This window comes from Ochotona curzoniae, unplaced genomic scaffold (genome assembly GCF_017591425.1).
Source record: "Ochotona curzoniae isolate NIBS_2020 unplaced genomic scaffold, NIBS_Ocur_1.0 contig_883, whole genome shotgun sequence".
Classification (NCBI taxonomy): Eukaryota; Metazoa; Chordata; class Mammalia; order Lagomorpha; family Ochotonidae; genus Ochotona; species Ochotona curzoniae.
Window position 1 is genome coordinate 30,894,481 of NW_024466599.1, and position 12,599 is coordinate 30,907,079.

General features: G+C 37.4%; 1 protein-coding gene across 1 annotated transcript in view; it reads right to left on the reverse strand.

Moving 5' to 3' along the window:
• THADA (THADA armadillo repeat containing) overlaps window positions 1–12,599 on the reverse strand; it is a 316,968-nt gene that overhangs the window by 232,797 nt on the left and 71,572 nt on the right. Inside the window, exons 24-26 of the mRNA XM_040993162.1 lie at window positions 12,014–12,127; window positions 8,597–8,719; window positions 224–315 (exon numbers count right to left, since the gene is read on the reverse strand). Coding sequence (XP_040849096.1) covers window positions 224–315; window positions 8,597–8,719; window positions 12,014–12,127 — 329 coding nt within the window. The remainder of the gene's footprint in view (window positions 1–223; window positions 316–8,596; window positions 8,720–12,013; window positions 12,128–12,599) is intronic.

Below are 12,599 nucleotides of genomic sequence, written 5' to 3' on the forward strand. Positions count from 1 at the left end.
AGCTGTTATATGGAGAAACAAGTTCTAATGAAAGATCCACTTTATAAAGAGTTGATACTTTTTGCTCAAGGGCTTAAAGTCTGGCAGCACAGGTTAATTGATTATAGTAATTTTTTCTAATTTATGCTAAAGATCAATTTATAAAAGTAAGCAAAATTTCAAAATTATTCTTGGCCATGATAATATTGTATAAAAACTAAAGTTAGCATTCGATGGCGCTTACCTATTTGTTTTGGAAAGTTCATCCTTTCCTCTCTTAACTCCAAAAATTCTTGTGATCAAGGAACTAAAGAGAAGTGTGGATGAATTTCTCACCTAATGCAAAAACAAACACACAGTAAGGGTTAAGAAATATTCATGGCATGAAACCAATGCTTACAGTGTTAAAGCTACATATTCAAAATCATTACCCAATTGGTTAGAATGGAGCTATGGAAAATACAGTTTGTATTCATAAAATAAGACACTGTTCAAAAAGGCTTTACAGTAACTGACTTAATGATTTCCTCTAAAACTGTACCTTATAATTCAAGTACATGCCCAAAACACAGCACTTTGTCATAATTCTAAAATGATCACTATAACATTATTTTGATTACATCTTTGTATTTCTAATATTAACTGTTACTTGCTGTTAGGAGAAACAGAGAGAGAGTGAGAGACCTTCCATCTACTGGTTTGCTCCCCAATGACTGCAATGTACAGGGCTGAGCCAGGCCAAAGCTCAGCCCTAGAAATTTATCTAGGTCTTACATGTGCGTGGCAATGGTCCAACTACTTGGATCATCAGCTGCAGCTTTCCCAGACACTTTAGCAGGGAGCTGGATCAGAAATAGAGCGGCTGGAACACAAACCAGTGCCCACAAAAAACACCAGCATAGCAAATAGCACCCTAATCCTGAAACAACACTTCAAGATTTCACTTTTTATTTTCTTCCTAATGACAAATACCCCCAAAAAAGATCTCACCTCTTTACAACTTATTTTCTGTAATCATTTACCTACTACACACCAGCTAGATTTGATTCCAAAGAATCCGTGTAATTAGTATAACAAGAAAATGTTTGAAATCCAACATGTTGTCTACTAATTTCACAATACCAGTATCCTACACAAGTAATTTTACTTTAACATTATTTGAGATAACTGATTTCCAAAAAGAGAGGCAAGTATATAACCAATAAACAAAAATTATTTCTCCTAAATGACAATGGAATATATCTTTTTCAAAAGCAAAGTTAAGATACTTCTGAAATATTATAAAAATGTCTTGAATATCATGGCATTGTCAACCTACCACAATTTCTTTGCCAAATCAGAGCAGAAATAATTTAGTAGGAACTAACCTTTCTGTGGTATGATATACATTGTACTGCAACATGGAAAATATTCAGAATTAGAAGACAGACACTTACTGCAATCACAGAGCTAACATTGTAAGTAGACAGGTGTTTTGTGGCCATATAATAACAGTAAATTGAAAGGTTGGTAAAAGTAACAATGTGAGGGCTCAGCGCAATGGCCTAATGGCCAAATCCTTGCCTTGAATGCGCCTGAATTCCCATATGGGTGCAGATTCAAGCCCAGTTGCTCCACTTACCATCCAGTTTCCTGCTTGTGGCCTGGGAAAGCAGTAAAAGATGGCCCAAAGCCTTGGGAAAATAAATAAATCTTAAAAAAAAAAAGGTAACAAAGTGAGATTCAGAAAGTTTCCTGAAACTACTGCCCAAGAGTCACCAATCCCACAGGGATTGAAGAGCAGCAGACTGTATCAATGCTGGCACTATTCAGCCTCAGTGGAGTTGTGGCCATGAGGGGAGACAAGTACAGTTTTGTCAGATTTTCAACTTTTTCAAGTTTAGCCAAGAAATGCTGACTTTTAGGTGAAATCTCACTGGTTTGAAATGTTGGCACTAAATAAGAGAATGGGAGGGAAACACTGTGGAGGCCAAATAAAACACAAAGATGTACTACATTTGTCCTATCAGCCACCAGTGTGCAACCTCTGCTCCCAAAGACAGAGCTCCCTAAATCACCCAGGGTAACCCTGGCAGCTGACTTTTCAGATCCATTAGTATAATTCATATCAAAATTGCAATGAAATTCAAAAATTGGACAGTGCTATTCATAATCATTCAAAAGTCAAAAAGCATTAATAGAGACCCTATCAGAGTGCTACTTTTTTCCCAACAACAGATCCATCCTATTGCTTGATAAATATCCTCACTGCTCTTGCTCACGTCTTGATTTTTTTCCCTCCCAATCTTCTGAAAAATTTCTCACACGAGTCCTGATTACAACACAATCTGGTAAAGATATCCATGATTCTGTTCCTTCAAAAAATCCCATAAAACACAAACTCCACCTTGTTTTAAACAAAACTTTCTGGCAAAGGCTGCCAGATGCAGTGAAGTTAAAAACTGAAGTAGGGCCAGCACGATGGTATAACAAGCTAAGCCTCAATCTGTGGTGCCAGCGTCCCACATGGGCGCCAGTTTGTGCTCCAGATGCTCCATTTCAAATCCAGCTCCCTGATATGGCCTGGGAAAACAGCAAAGGACAGCTCAAGTCTCTGGGCTCCCACACTAATATGGGAAATCTGAAGGAAGTTCTTGTATCCTGGCTCTTGGGTCCTGCCTCCTGGCTCCTAGCTTCAGACTGGCTCACCTCCAGACACTGTGGCCTTTTGGGAATGAACCAGGGGGTGGAAGACATTCTTTCTCTCTCTCTCTCTCTCTCTGTCTCTCTCTGACTTGTTTTGACTCTATGTATAAAAATACATTTTTTTTAAAAAAAAAAAAAGGGCAACTAGAATACCCAGAAATGTTGAGAACTTACACCCTCAAACCTACAGGACCTATTAGCAACTTGTATGGAAATCCCCGAAACAAAAACCACCTTGACTGATTCAGTAAGCTGGAGACAGGAAGCACTAGATATCTTTTGGCAACAGTAAAATGGATCAGTGGATTCAGGACTATCATCAGCCTGACTCATCCTACTATAGTCTGTACAGGAGAGCCCAAGAGAAACACCTCTCACTCCTTACACCATGTAAGGAAACAGCAAATGGTACCCTCTGTGAATCAGAAAAGTGGGCTTGCTGCAGACACATTCTGTCAGAACCTTGACTTTCAATTGCCCAGACACTAGGATTGGGAGAAATAAATTTCTGATTAGATCATTTCAACGTGAAATTTTATTATAAACCACACAAACACATCCATGGTAAAATCCCAGCAGCAGCAGCAGCAGCAGCAGCTTCTATCCAGCCCTCTGTATTACTTACATTCACAGAAAAAGGCCCTGTTAGTCCAGTTTTACTTCCATAGGTAATCAGATTATGATCTTTTTTGTTGTTTAACAGACATATCTGTGCATTTATTTGAAAGGCAGAGAAGAGAAGCAGAGAGAGAAAGAGAGAATATCTCCTGTCTACTGGCTCATTCCCCAAATGCTCATAAGAGCCATGGACGGGCTAGGTCAAAGCTAAGAGTTAAGAACTCAGTGTAACTCTTCAATTCCTAGTTTATTAAGTGTATTATTCACAAAATGGTATTGGAAGTTGCCAAATGCTTTTTCTGAATCTGCTTAAGCAAGCATAGGGATTTTGTCTTTTATTTATTTTTCAGATTTAAAAAAAATGTACACCCTTTTAAAATTGTACAAGTTATATGGAGAACATCATGAAGTTATTCTAAATGTAGAGAAAAATAACTAGCATAGTAGAAGAGTGCCTGTATTTCTGTGTGTATTCTGTATTTCTGTATTTCTGTATTTCCTTTCTCACTACTTCATTCATATATATATACATAATACATATATATACACACATATTTATACATACATGCATATATGTATGTCCCAGACTATGGAATCATAGAGGAAAACAAAGTTGACACAGAATTGAGTAAGAAGTTGTGACTGATTGACAAACTGCACTTACAGATAATACATAATAACATGAATCACTGAATGGTAAATATTAATGTGAATAATGCAAAAGGTCATTAACAGGGCTAATATGTTTTGGAAAAATCGCAATCAGTCACAGCAATGAAAACATGTCTCTTCTTGGGAGGGTGAATAAGAATGAAAGTTAAAAGAACAGCAAAGAAAAAAAAAGAATAAGGAGTATAAAGTTGAAATTGGAGAGATCAGAAGGACCACCACATAATTCCATTAACCTTCCTCACAAGAAAAAACCCTCCTGTCCCCTGTGTCCTTCTCCAAGTCTCCAGCATATTGCTGCCAGAGACTTGCTATTCTCTTATCAGTTTTTCTCTTTTATTCACTGAGTCTATAATTTCTTTCCTTTCACAAGAAAATTTCTAAATAAACTTGTGTAAGAGAAAGAATTAGATGAGAACAAAATTAAGTTACACAAAACCATGTGTATGTGTGCATGTTTATGTTAATTAATACAAATGTTCCCTTGACAAATAGCCAAAAAGTGTTGGGAGCCCATTATATGCTATCAGTATTTAGTGTGGTCATTTACACACCATTAATTTTTACCCTCAATACACAGTGAAGCCCTTTAGGGCACTATCAACATATTTAAAACATTTTGTTTGATGTTTCTGGTGCAAGTTAATAAAAGAAATACATTCTAAAAAAATAAATGAGAGTTAGATTGTAATTTGCCCTCCATTATTTCTGAACATGTGACCTTGAAAACGACATGAGAAGGGTCTTAAGTGTCTCATCCATAACCCAAGAAAACTGCACTGGAATTTCTGAGACTGTGCTATAGCAGACAGCTACTCTTGTTCAGGAGTTCATGGTGACCTGCTCCCAAACCAGCAAGTGACTTCTTCAATGAGAAGCCAAAGAAGAATTTCCACCAGCAAATCAGAAAAAAAAAGAGAGGAGGTGGTGAGGAGGGGGAGAGGGAACCTTCTCCTCTGAGTCAACGGAATGCCTCGGCCAGCATTTAGAGTAAAGAGTAGGCATAGCTGGGTTTCAGTACTACACACCCCTTAGCTGGCACCCTTGAGACAGTCTCAAAACTGCCAGAGCTTGTTGATAGCTACATAAGCATGAGTACACATGACAGTACTACCAGGAGGATAATAAAAGGGTCTTTCTCCCATATGCCTCTGAAACCCACTGGATACTGTTAATGAGCTGGCCTAAGGGAAACTAGTTGAAGATATGCTAGATGAAAATATAAACCCAGCATGGCTCCTAGAAGATCCTGAATTGGCATGCCCAGTGGGGTCCTGCAGAGAGGATACAGACAAAGAACATCAGGTGTCTCACGAGACAGGAATCATATTTGTAAGCAAAAACTGTCCAGAAAATGCTCAGATACAACACACATATACAATAAGTTACTTTGATACTTAAATTTTTTACTAGTTTCATCTCCAAAATATATGCAAAGATAAACAACACTCACTCTCTTTACTGATCACGTCTCCACCGTGGGCCACCACAGTATTTTGTCAGAACTATTACAATTGCTTCCCGACTGATCCTTCTTCTGTCTTGCCACCTTATAACTCAGTCTCCACTTGAACTTACAGTCAGCTTTCATGAAGCCCCTGTTGGAAAACTCTTTCTTGCAGGGCTCTGAAGCAGCAGTGGCAGTCAGTTCCAGATCCCAACCACATCCATGGAGTTTCTGACACTTTCTAGCCATTTCTAGACCTAGATGAGATATCACATCCCAGAACATGGTATCTGGCTTCCCTAACAGCTCCCCAAAGACTGTGCCTATACTCATTCAGATTGTGTTAATGTCCCAAGGGGTGAACACCAACAGAGATGGGAGACAGACCTCCCCAGAAGCGGTGGCATCTGGCTAGCACATGTACCATGTGCCAAGACAATCCAGTCAGTCTTTGTCCAAGGCTGAAGTCCACTTGGTGATGCCTTTCTGCTTTCCATGCTTTACTTCCTCTTTTCTTTTATTCTGGCTGCTTTGAGTGGTCATCACTCAATAAAACTGTAGAGTGTAGGCTACTTCCAGTTGTCTTCTAAGGAATGCTTCGTATTTCAACAATACGCAAAATGTTTCTGTACAATACAGATTCTGGATCCTGACAAATAGCCATACACCCTTTAAGTTATTTTAGCTCTCCAAGCCTGTTTTCCTTATCTATAAATGAGGATAACAATAAAAACATATTTCACATGTATTAAGTAAGACACTCTAAATGACTTCTACAATTACGATAAGGTATATTTTGTAGTAAAACGTTAATTTATAATTTTGATCTGCCTTAGATCACTTTTTTAGGGAAGAAAACCTAACAATATAATAAAGGAACAATATGGGTCACTATGATATAATGTTTATTTTCTTTCACAAAGCAAATAATTTTAATCGAAACAATAAGCCTCTCACAAAAGTCTCTCAAGAAATAAAGCTATACCAGGCTTGCATAGACTTTGAGGATAGATATGTGCAATTCACATATGAAAACCACTCAGAAAAGAGAGAGGATGAATATATCCAGAGGGTAGTCTAACAAGTGACTTACAGTTCTAAATGCTTTTCCTCCTATTGAAAATTCAGGCAGTGCACATATGTGATTGTTTAGATTCTCAAGAAAACTTTTCCCCAAAAATTTAATCATTTCTGATACCTGCTTTTGCAAAAACACTACAAAAATTTCAATCTCAGAAAGCCCATTCACATAAGATATGCTCTAGAACGTCTGACATTAACATCCTGAAGAAAACAGTGCTACCGCTGATGATCAGTTTTAGGATCTCCAGTTACCCTGACGGTCAAGACAAATCCCTGCCTCTCTGCTTCCTGTAAATGCAAGAGGTAAATACTGTCCTCAGGAGCAATGCTGCAATGCTCCTAGACGGAATTCCAGAAGTTGCATCTCTTCCAGGAAGATGCACTATCTTCCAGGAACAAGCTGGCAACCTTGAGGATGCCTCCTGGCACTGAGTGTCTGTCCGAGGCTGGCTGCCTCTGCAATGCCCTGCCTGTCAATTAGAGGCTTATCACACAGGTATCCAACAGTCTGTGCAACTCGCTAGCTGGAAAACCTGCCTTTCTAGTAGATAACTGCACTCTGCAGGCAATCTATTAAAACTTCATTTATCTTCTGCCTGTCTGTTTTTCATATTTCTTTGTAAAAAGTCACATTTCAAGTATCTACAAACCCTATACTGTTCACCTCTATTCTAGAAAACATTATAGGAAAACAAAGAAAAAGAAAGCATTTCCCTTAGGAATCAGGAAAAAAAAAATAAATAAACATTTATTTACTGACTTATTTAAACCTAAAACCCTAAAAACAGTCACTATCCTCAGAATTGTGAATCAATAGTTTTCAGGACAGTGATTACACTGCAAAAGAAAACATGACTATGTGTTTAATTACTCCATTTAAATATTTATATTTGTCCAACTTTTGATGGAATACACTCATAGCACTTACTTAACACACCAATATAAAGCATTCAGAAAAAAAAAACATGCTAAAATACCAAGAAGTTTTTCTGTCTCAGATAAACATTACTCGTCACAAGAAAAATGCAAATCAAAATCAGAATGTGATACCACGTTGTATCACCAAAATAGCTATTACTGCACATTGTACACACACATTGCAGGATACCACGTAATTAGACACAGGTGTTATGCGCCAATTAAAAATGTCTTCAAATTTAATGGCTACTATAATAAAATACAAAGCAACAAGTGCTGGAGAAGGTATCAAGAAACTAGAATTCTTGTGCCTTCCAGCATGCCTATAAAATGATATTGCTGCTGTAGAAAACAGCGCAGCCATCCCTCAAAGACTTGACCATGGAGTTGACATGATATACTCCCCAAAGTTGAAAGCAGGAACTCCAAAAATGTGTGCATCAAAACAGCAGCACTTATAACAACCAAAAAGTGAAACATCAATCAACAGATGAGAGGATGAATAAAAATGTAGTGCACATATAGAGAACATTAGTCAGCTTTTAAAAAAAATAAACTTCTGAACAGACTACAGTGTGGATGATTCTTAAAAACAATATGCTAAGTGAAATAACTCCACAGAGGAAGTACAAAGTTAGCAGGTTCTACTTCGAGCAGATATTAGACCAGGTACCCCCAGAGACACAGGATGTAGAAAAGAGGTTGTCGGGGGATACAGGGATAGGAGATGGAGAATTCATGTTCTGTTGAGGATAAGAAAAAGTTCTGAAAATGTATAGTGCACATGCAATGTTGTGCACTAAACTGGGTACATTTACAGATGATTAAAGTGGTAAATTGTTTAAACCACAGTAACAATATAGTGTGTATGTGCAACATACATAAAAGTAAAATATACAATAGTACAAATATTATAACAGGAGAAAAAGAAGTATATTAGCATTAAGTTCTATATACATAAAACTTAAATCAACAACTAAAATAAGAAAACACAGTTATGGATAATATGTCAAACAAACAAAATAAATGAAGTCACAAAAATACCAAAAATCAGAATGTAGTATAATACAAACATTTACTCTTTAAAAACACTCCTTGATAACGCACAGTACATATTTCTTTCTCATTTAGTGAGAATTTACTAAAATTACCGAGGATCTTAATTAAGTCAATGAAAATAAATGACAAAGTACTTACTGCCCACACTGGTGACGTAAAGCCTAGAATAGCAGCCTTCGCTCCATCAGCAACATAAGGAATAATATTTTCTCCTAGTCGTGTATCTCTGAACAAAGCTCTAAGGATATTTAAGGCATGAACCTAGAACAAACAATTCTAATTTAGTTAAAAGTTGAAACTATGATAATTCTAAATGGTATATACCCACCAGCATAGCCTCCAAAGCAAAAACATTGCAGAATTGTCAATAGAGACAACATTAAAAAAAACCATTTAATTAAAACAAAATAAATTCATACCCATTTTTAAAAAGTAATTAATTTTTAAAAGAATTTTTTTTACATTTATTTCTTATTTTTTTTTATTTGAAAGTCAGATTTCCAGAGAGACTGAGAGAGATATTCCATCTGTTGTTTTACTCCCCAGGTGACCACAATAGCCAGAACTGAGCCAATCGGAAGCCAGGAGCCAGGAGCTTCTTTCAGGTCTCCCATGTAGGTACAGGCTCCCAAGGCTTTTGGGCATCCTCCACTGCTTTTCCAACACAAACCAGAATCCATATGGGATCCAGGTGGTTGCAAGGCAAAGACTTTAGCCACTAGGCTACCATGCTGAGCCCAACACATTTACTTAAAAAAAATTTTTTTTTAAGATTGTATTTATTTTTATTGGAAAGGCAGATACACAGAGGAGAGGAGAGACAGAGAGGAAGATCTTCCATCGAATGATTCACTCCCCAAGTGACCACAACAGCCGGTACTGCACGGATCCAAAGCCAGGAGCCAGGAATCTCTTCCAGGTCTCCCACACGGGTGCAGGGTCCCAAGGCTTTGGGCCATCCTGCTTTCCCAGGCCACAAGCAGGGAGCTGGATGGGAAGTAGAGCTGCCAGGATTAGAACCGGTGCCCATATGGGATTCTGGCTCATTCAAGGCAAGGACTTTAGCCACAAGGCCACTGCGCCAGACCCTAAAAAAAATTTTAAAAGCTTGATCCAATAGACAAATGTAGACTCCTGCTCCTAAAAAATAAAATAACACATTCTTTCAAACATACATGAAATGTATGTATTATTAATGATCCAGGCACAAAGTCTCAACAAATATTGAATAATTATCATCATTTGTGCTGATTATAAAAGAACTGACTGTGCATATTAAATGCTGATACTTTTAAAAGAACTGAAAATGAATGTGCTACATGTCCAATAAAGATGAGAAGAATAAACAATATTAGAGAAAGAAAATAAAAACACAAGAGGGGCAACTGGCCGTCTAGTGCTTAAGCTGCCAGCTGGAAGGGCCAAGTGCCAGATCAGAGTATGTAGGGTTGCTTCCAAGCTCTGGCTTCTATTTCCAGCTTTCTATTAATGCAGACTTTGGGAGACAAAGTGAAGGCTCAAGCATCTGGATGCCTGTCAGCCATGTTTTACACTTACATCATCACTCTTTCTCCTGGTCATAGGCCAGCCCTGCTATTGCAGGCATTTGGGGAGTGACCACACAGATGAGAATTCTCTCTTTGTCTCTTCAAACTAAGAAAATAAACAAGGAAAAAAAAAAACTTTGATTCTCATAGACACTAAAACAAAAAGCAGGAAGGGAAGAGGTAAGGAAGGAAGAAAGAAAGGAAAGAAGGCAAGAAGGAAAGCAGGGAGGGAAGGAAATCCAAAACCAAATCAATTTTTTAAAAATCCAACAAATTAACCATAAAAATAATAAACCCATGTGATTTTATCAACAAATCCTACAAACACTGAATGAATAAAGATAATCCCAATCTTACACAAGATGCTCAGAGAAGAAAAAAACTTGTAAATTTCCTTTATTGAGTCTAACATAACCTGGCTTTGTAACAAACACAGTAAGGATAATACTTTGGGAAAATTGCAGTATCTATCAAGGCTGAGTATAAACATCTCTAATAACCACTCCTAAGTATATATTCATACACACATACATTCACTATATTTAAGGATGCTCTTAGAAATACTACTCTCTTCTTTTTTTAGCTTACTTATTTACTTTCATTCTATTTCAAAGGCAGGATATGACAGAGAAATCAGAAGAGATTGTCCTCCCATCCACTGAACAAAAAATGAAAGGCACAAATTCAGCCTAACGGTTGAGATGCTTATATTCCATGTTAGAGTTCTTGCTCTAATAATGCATGTTAGCTGCCTCGCTCTAGTTTCCTGTTACTGTGGACTCCAGGAGACCACACTAATATGTTAAGGACTTAGGTTCCTGGCTCCCTCAGCCAGGCCATCACACGCATTTGAAGAAAGAACTAAGAAAATAAAACGGGAGCTCTCTTTTTCTTTGCATTTCTCTTTCTGTGTGCTTCTCAAAGGAACTATTAAGAAATGAAATTGAACTACAATTTAATAAACTTAACAATAATAAGGAAATAGACATGGGAGATCAGCAGAACAGTAAATTATCAATTAAAACCTAAAAGTTAAGTCGGGAGATAAAATTTTCAAATTTCACTAAAATTATCACCATGCAATTAGTGCACAATGCAATCAGTCGCCATGAGGCAGAGTATGGCAAAAATTAGCTAGCACTCCTAAAGCCAAATTTCATTTTTTTATATTCTTGCAAAAGTAAGACTTTTTTTTAAAGTGACAATTTAAGAAAATGGAAACAACTGTATTTTTCATATTTCATTGGAAAATATTTTTGAAATGATCATTTTTGAAAGATAATTAATGACATTTTGGTTAAATTTCTTACAGAAACTGTATTTTACAGTCACTGGTCACTATGCACTGTATGTTAGACCCCATCATTTTCTAGTGAGGTCCCCTCCCACAGGCCAGAAGAAAACTTTCCACAGGCTCTAAAATGAAACCGCGTGTCCTGCAGGTCACAGTGAGCTCTGTGACTCAAGACGGGGCCCTCACAGTGGAGTAGGAAGGGCCATCTCTGAAGGAGCCACTGAGGAAGCCTGGACTACAAAGCACAAGGACATAATAGGCAACTTCTACCGAGTAATTTAGTAGACATGTGAGAAGTACCTAATTTGACACTGTGACTATAAAGGGAAATCTTAGCTAACTAAAATGTAAGCATACTAAAAAATTATATACATTTCAGGAAAAACTGCTAATTTAAGAAATGTGCATCAACTAAGAAAGCAGGTATTAGCATGTTGATTTTAAAGCTTTCAGATATCACAGCAGCATTATGAAATACTTCATGCAAGTCAACTGTTCTCTTTTTAAAATACACTTCATTTGATCAATATAAGTCAGCTAAAGAAATAGTTTATTTTATGGACAAGAAAAGTTGAAGAAACCCAAAAAAGCTTTCATTTGTATACTTCAAAGAGCTCTCCATCTTCAAGAATTCAACAGATTTTGTAAAAGAAAACACTGTGAAGATCTAAATACACTGCCTTCCCGGCAGGGTTTGCATTTTTCCATTCTTACCTGGGGGATTGTGCTCCTTGAGTCATCTGTGGGCCCAGCCAAAGAGATTAACTCCTTCATTGTTATTTTCAACAAATCCATTTTACCTTTCTTTGGTTCCGATGCCAACAATGCCTACAGAAAAACATGGCAAAAATGAAAGGGACTCTTCTTTTCTATATACCTATTTTCCCCTAAACCAAACCCAAATGCAAATTCTCCTTCATAAAAATGTGGCTATCATGGCCTTGTACAAATGGCTTTACCTCTTTATTACTCAGATTTCTCATCTGTCAAATTATTTATTTATGTATTCACTCGGGGTTTTTTTTATTTGAAAGGAAGACAGACATGCGCACACACAGACGCACACACACACCTCACTCACTGATTCACTCCTGTAATGTTTAAGAAAGCCAGGGCTGCGCCATGCTGAAGCCAAAAGCACAGGTTTCAACCTGGGTCCTACCACAAGTAAGTGACCGGGGCCCAAACACTGGAGGTATCAACTGCTGCCTCCCAAAGTGCACTTTAGCATGAAGCATGAATCAGAAGTAAAGCTAAGACTCAAACTCAGGCACTCCGGTGTAAGATGTGGGCATAGAAA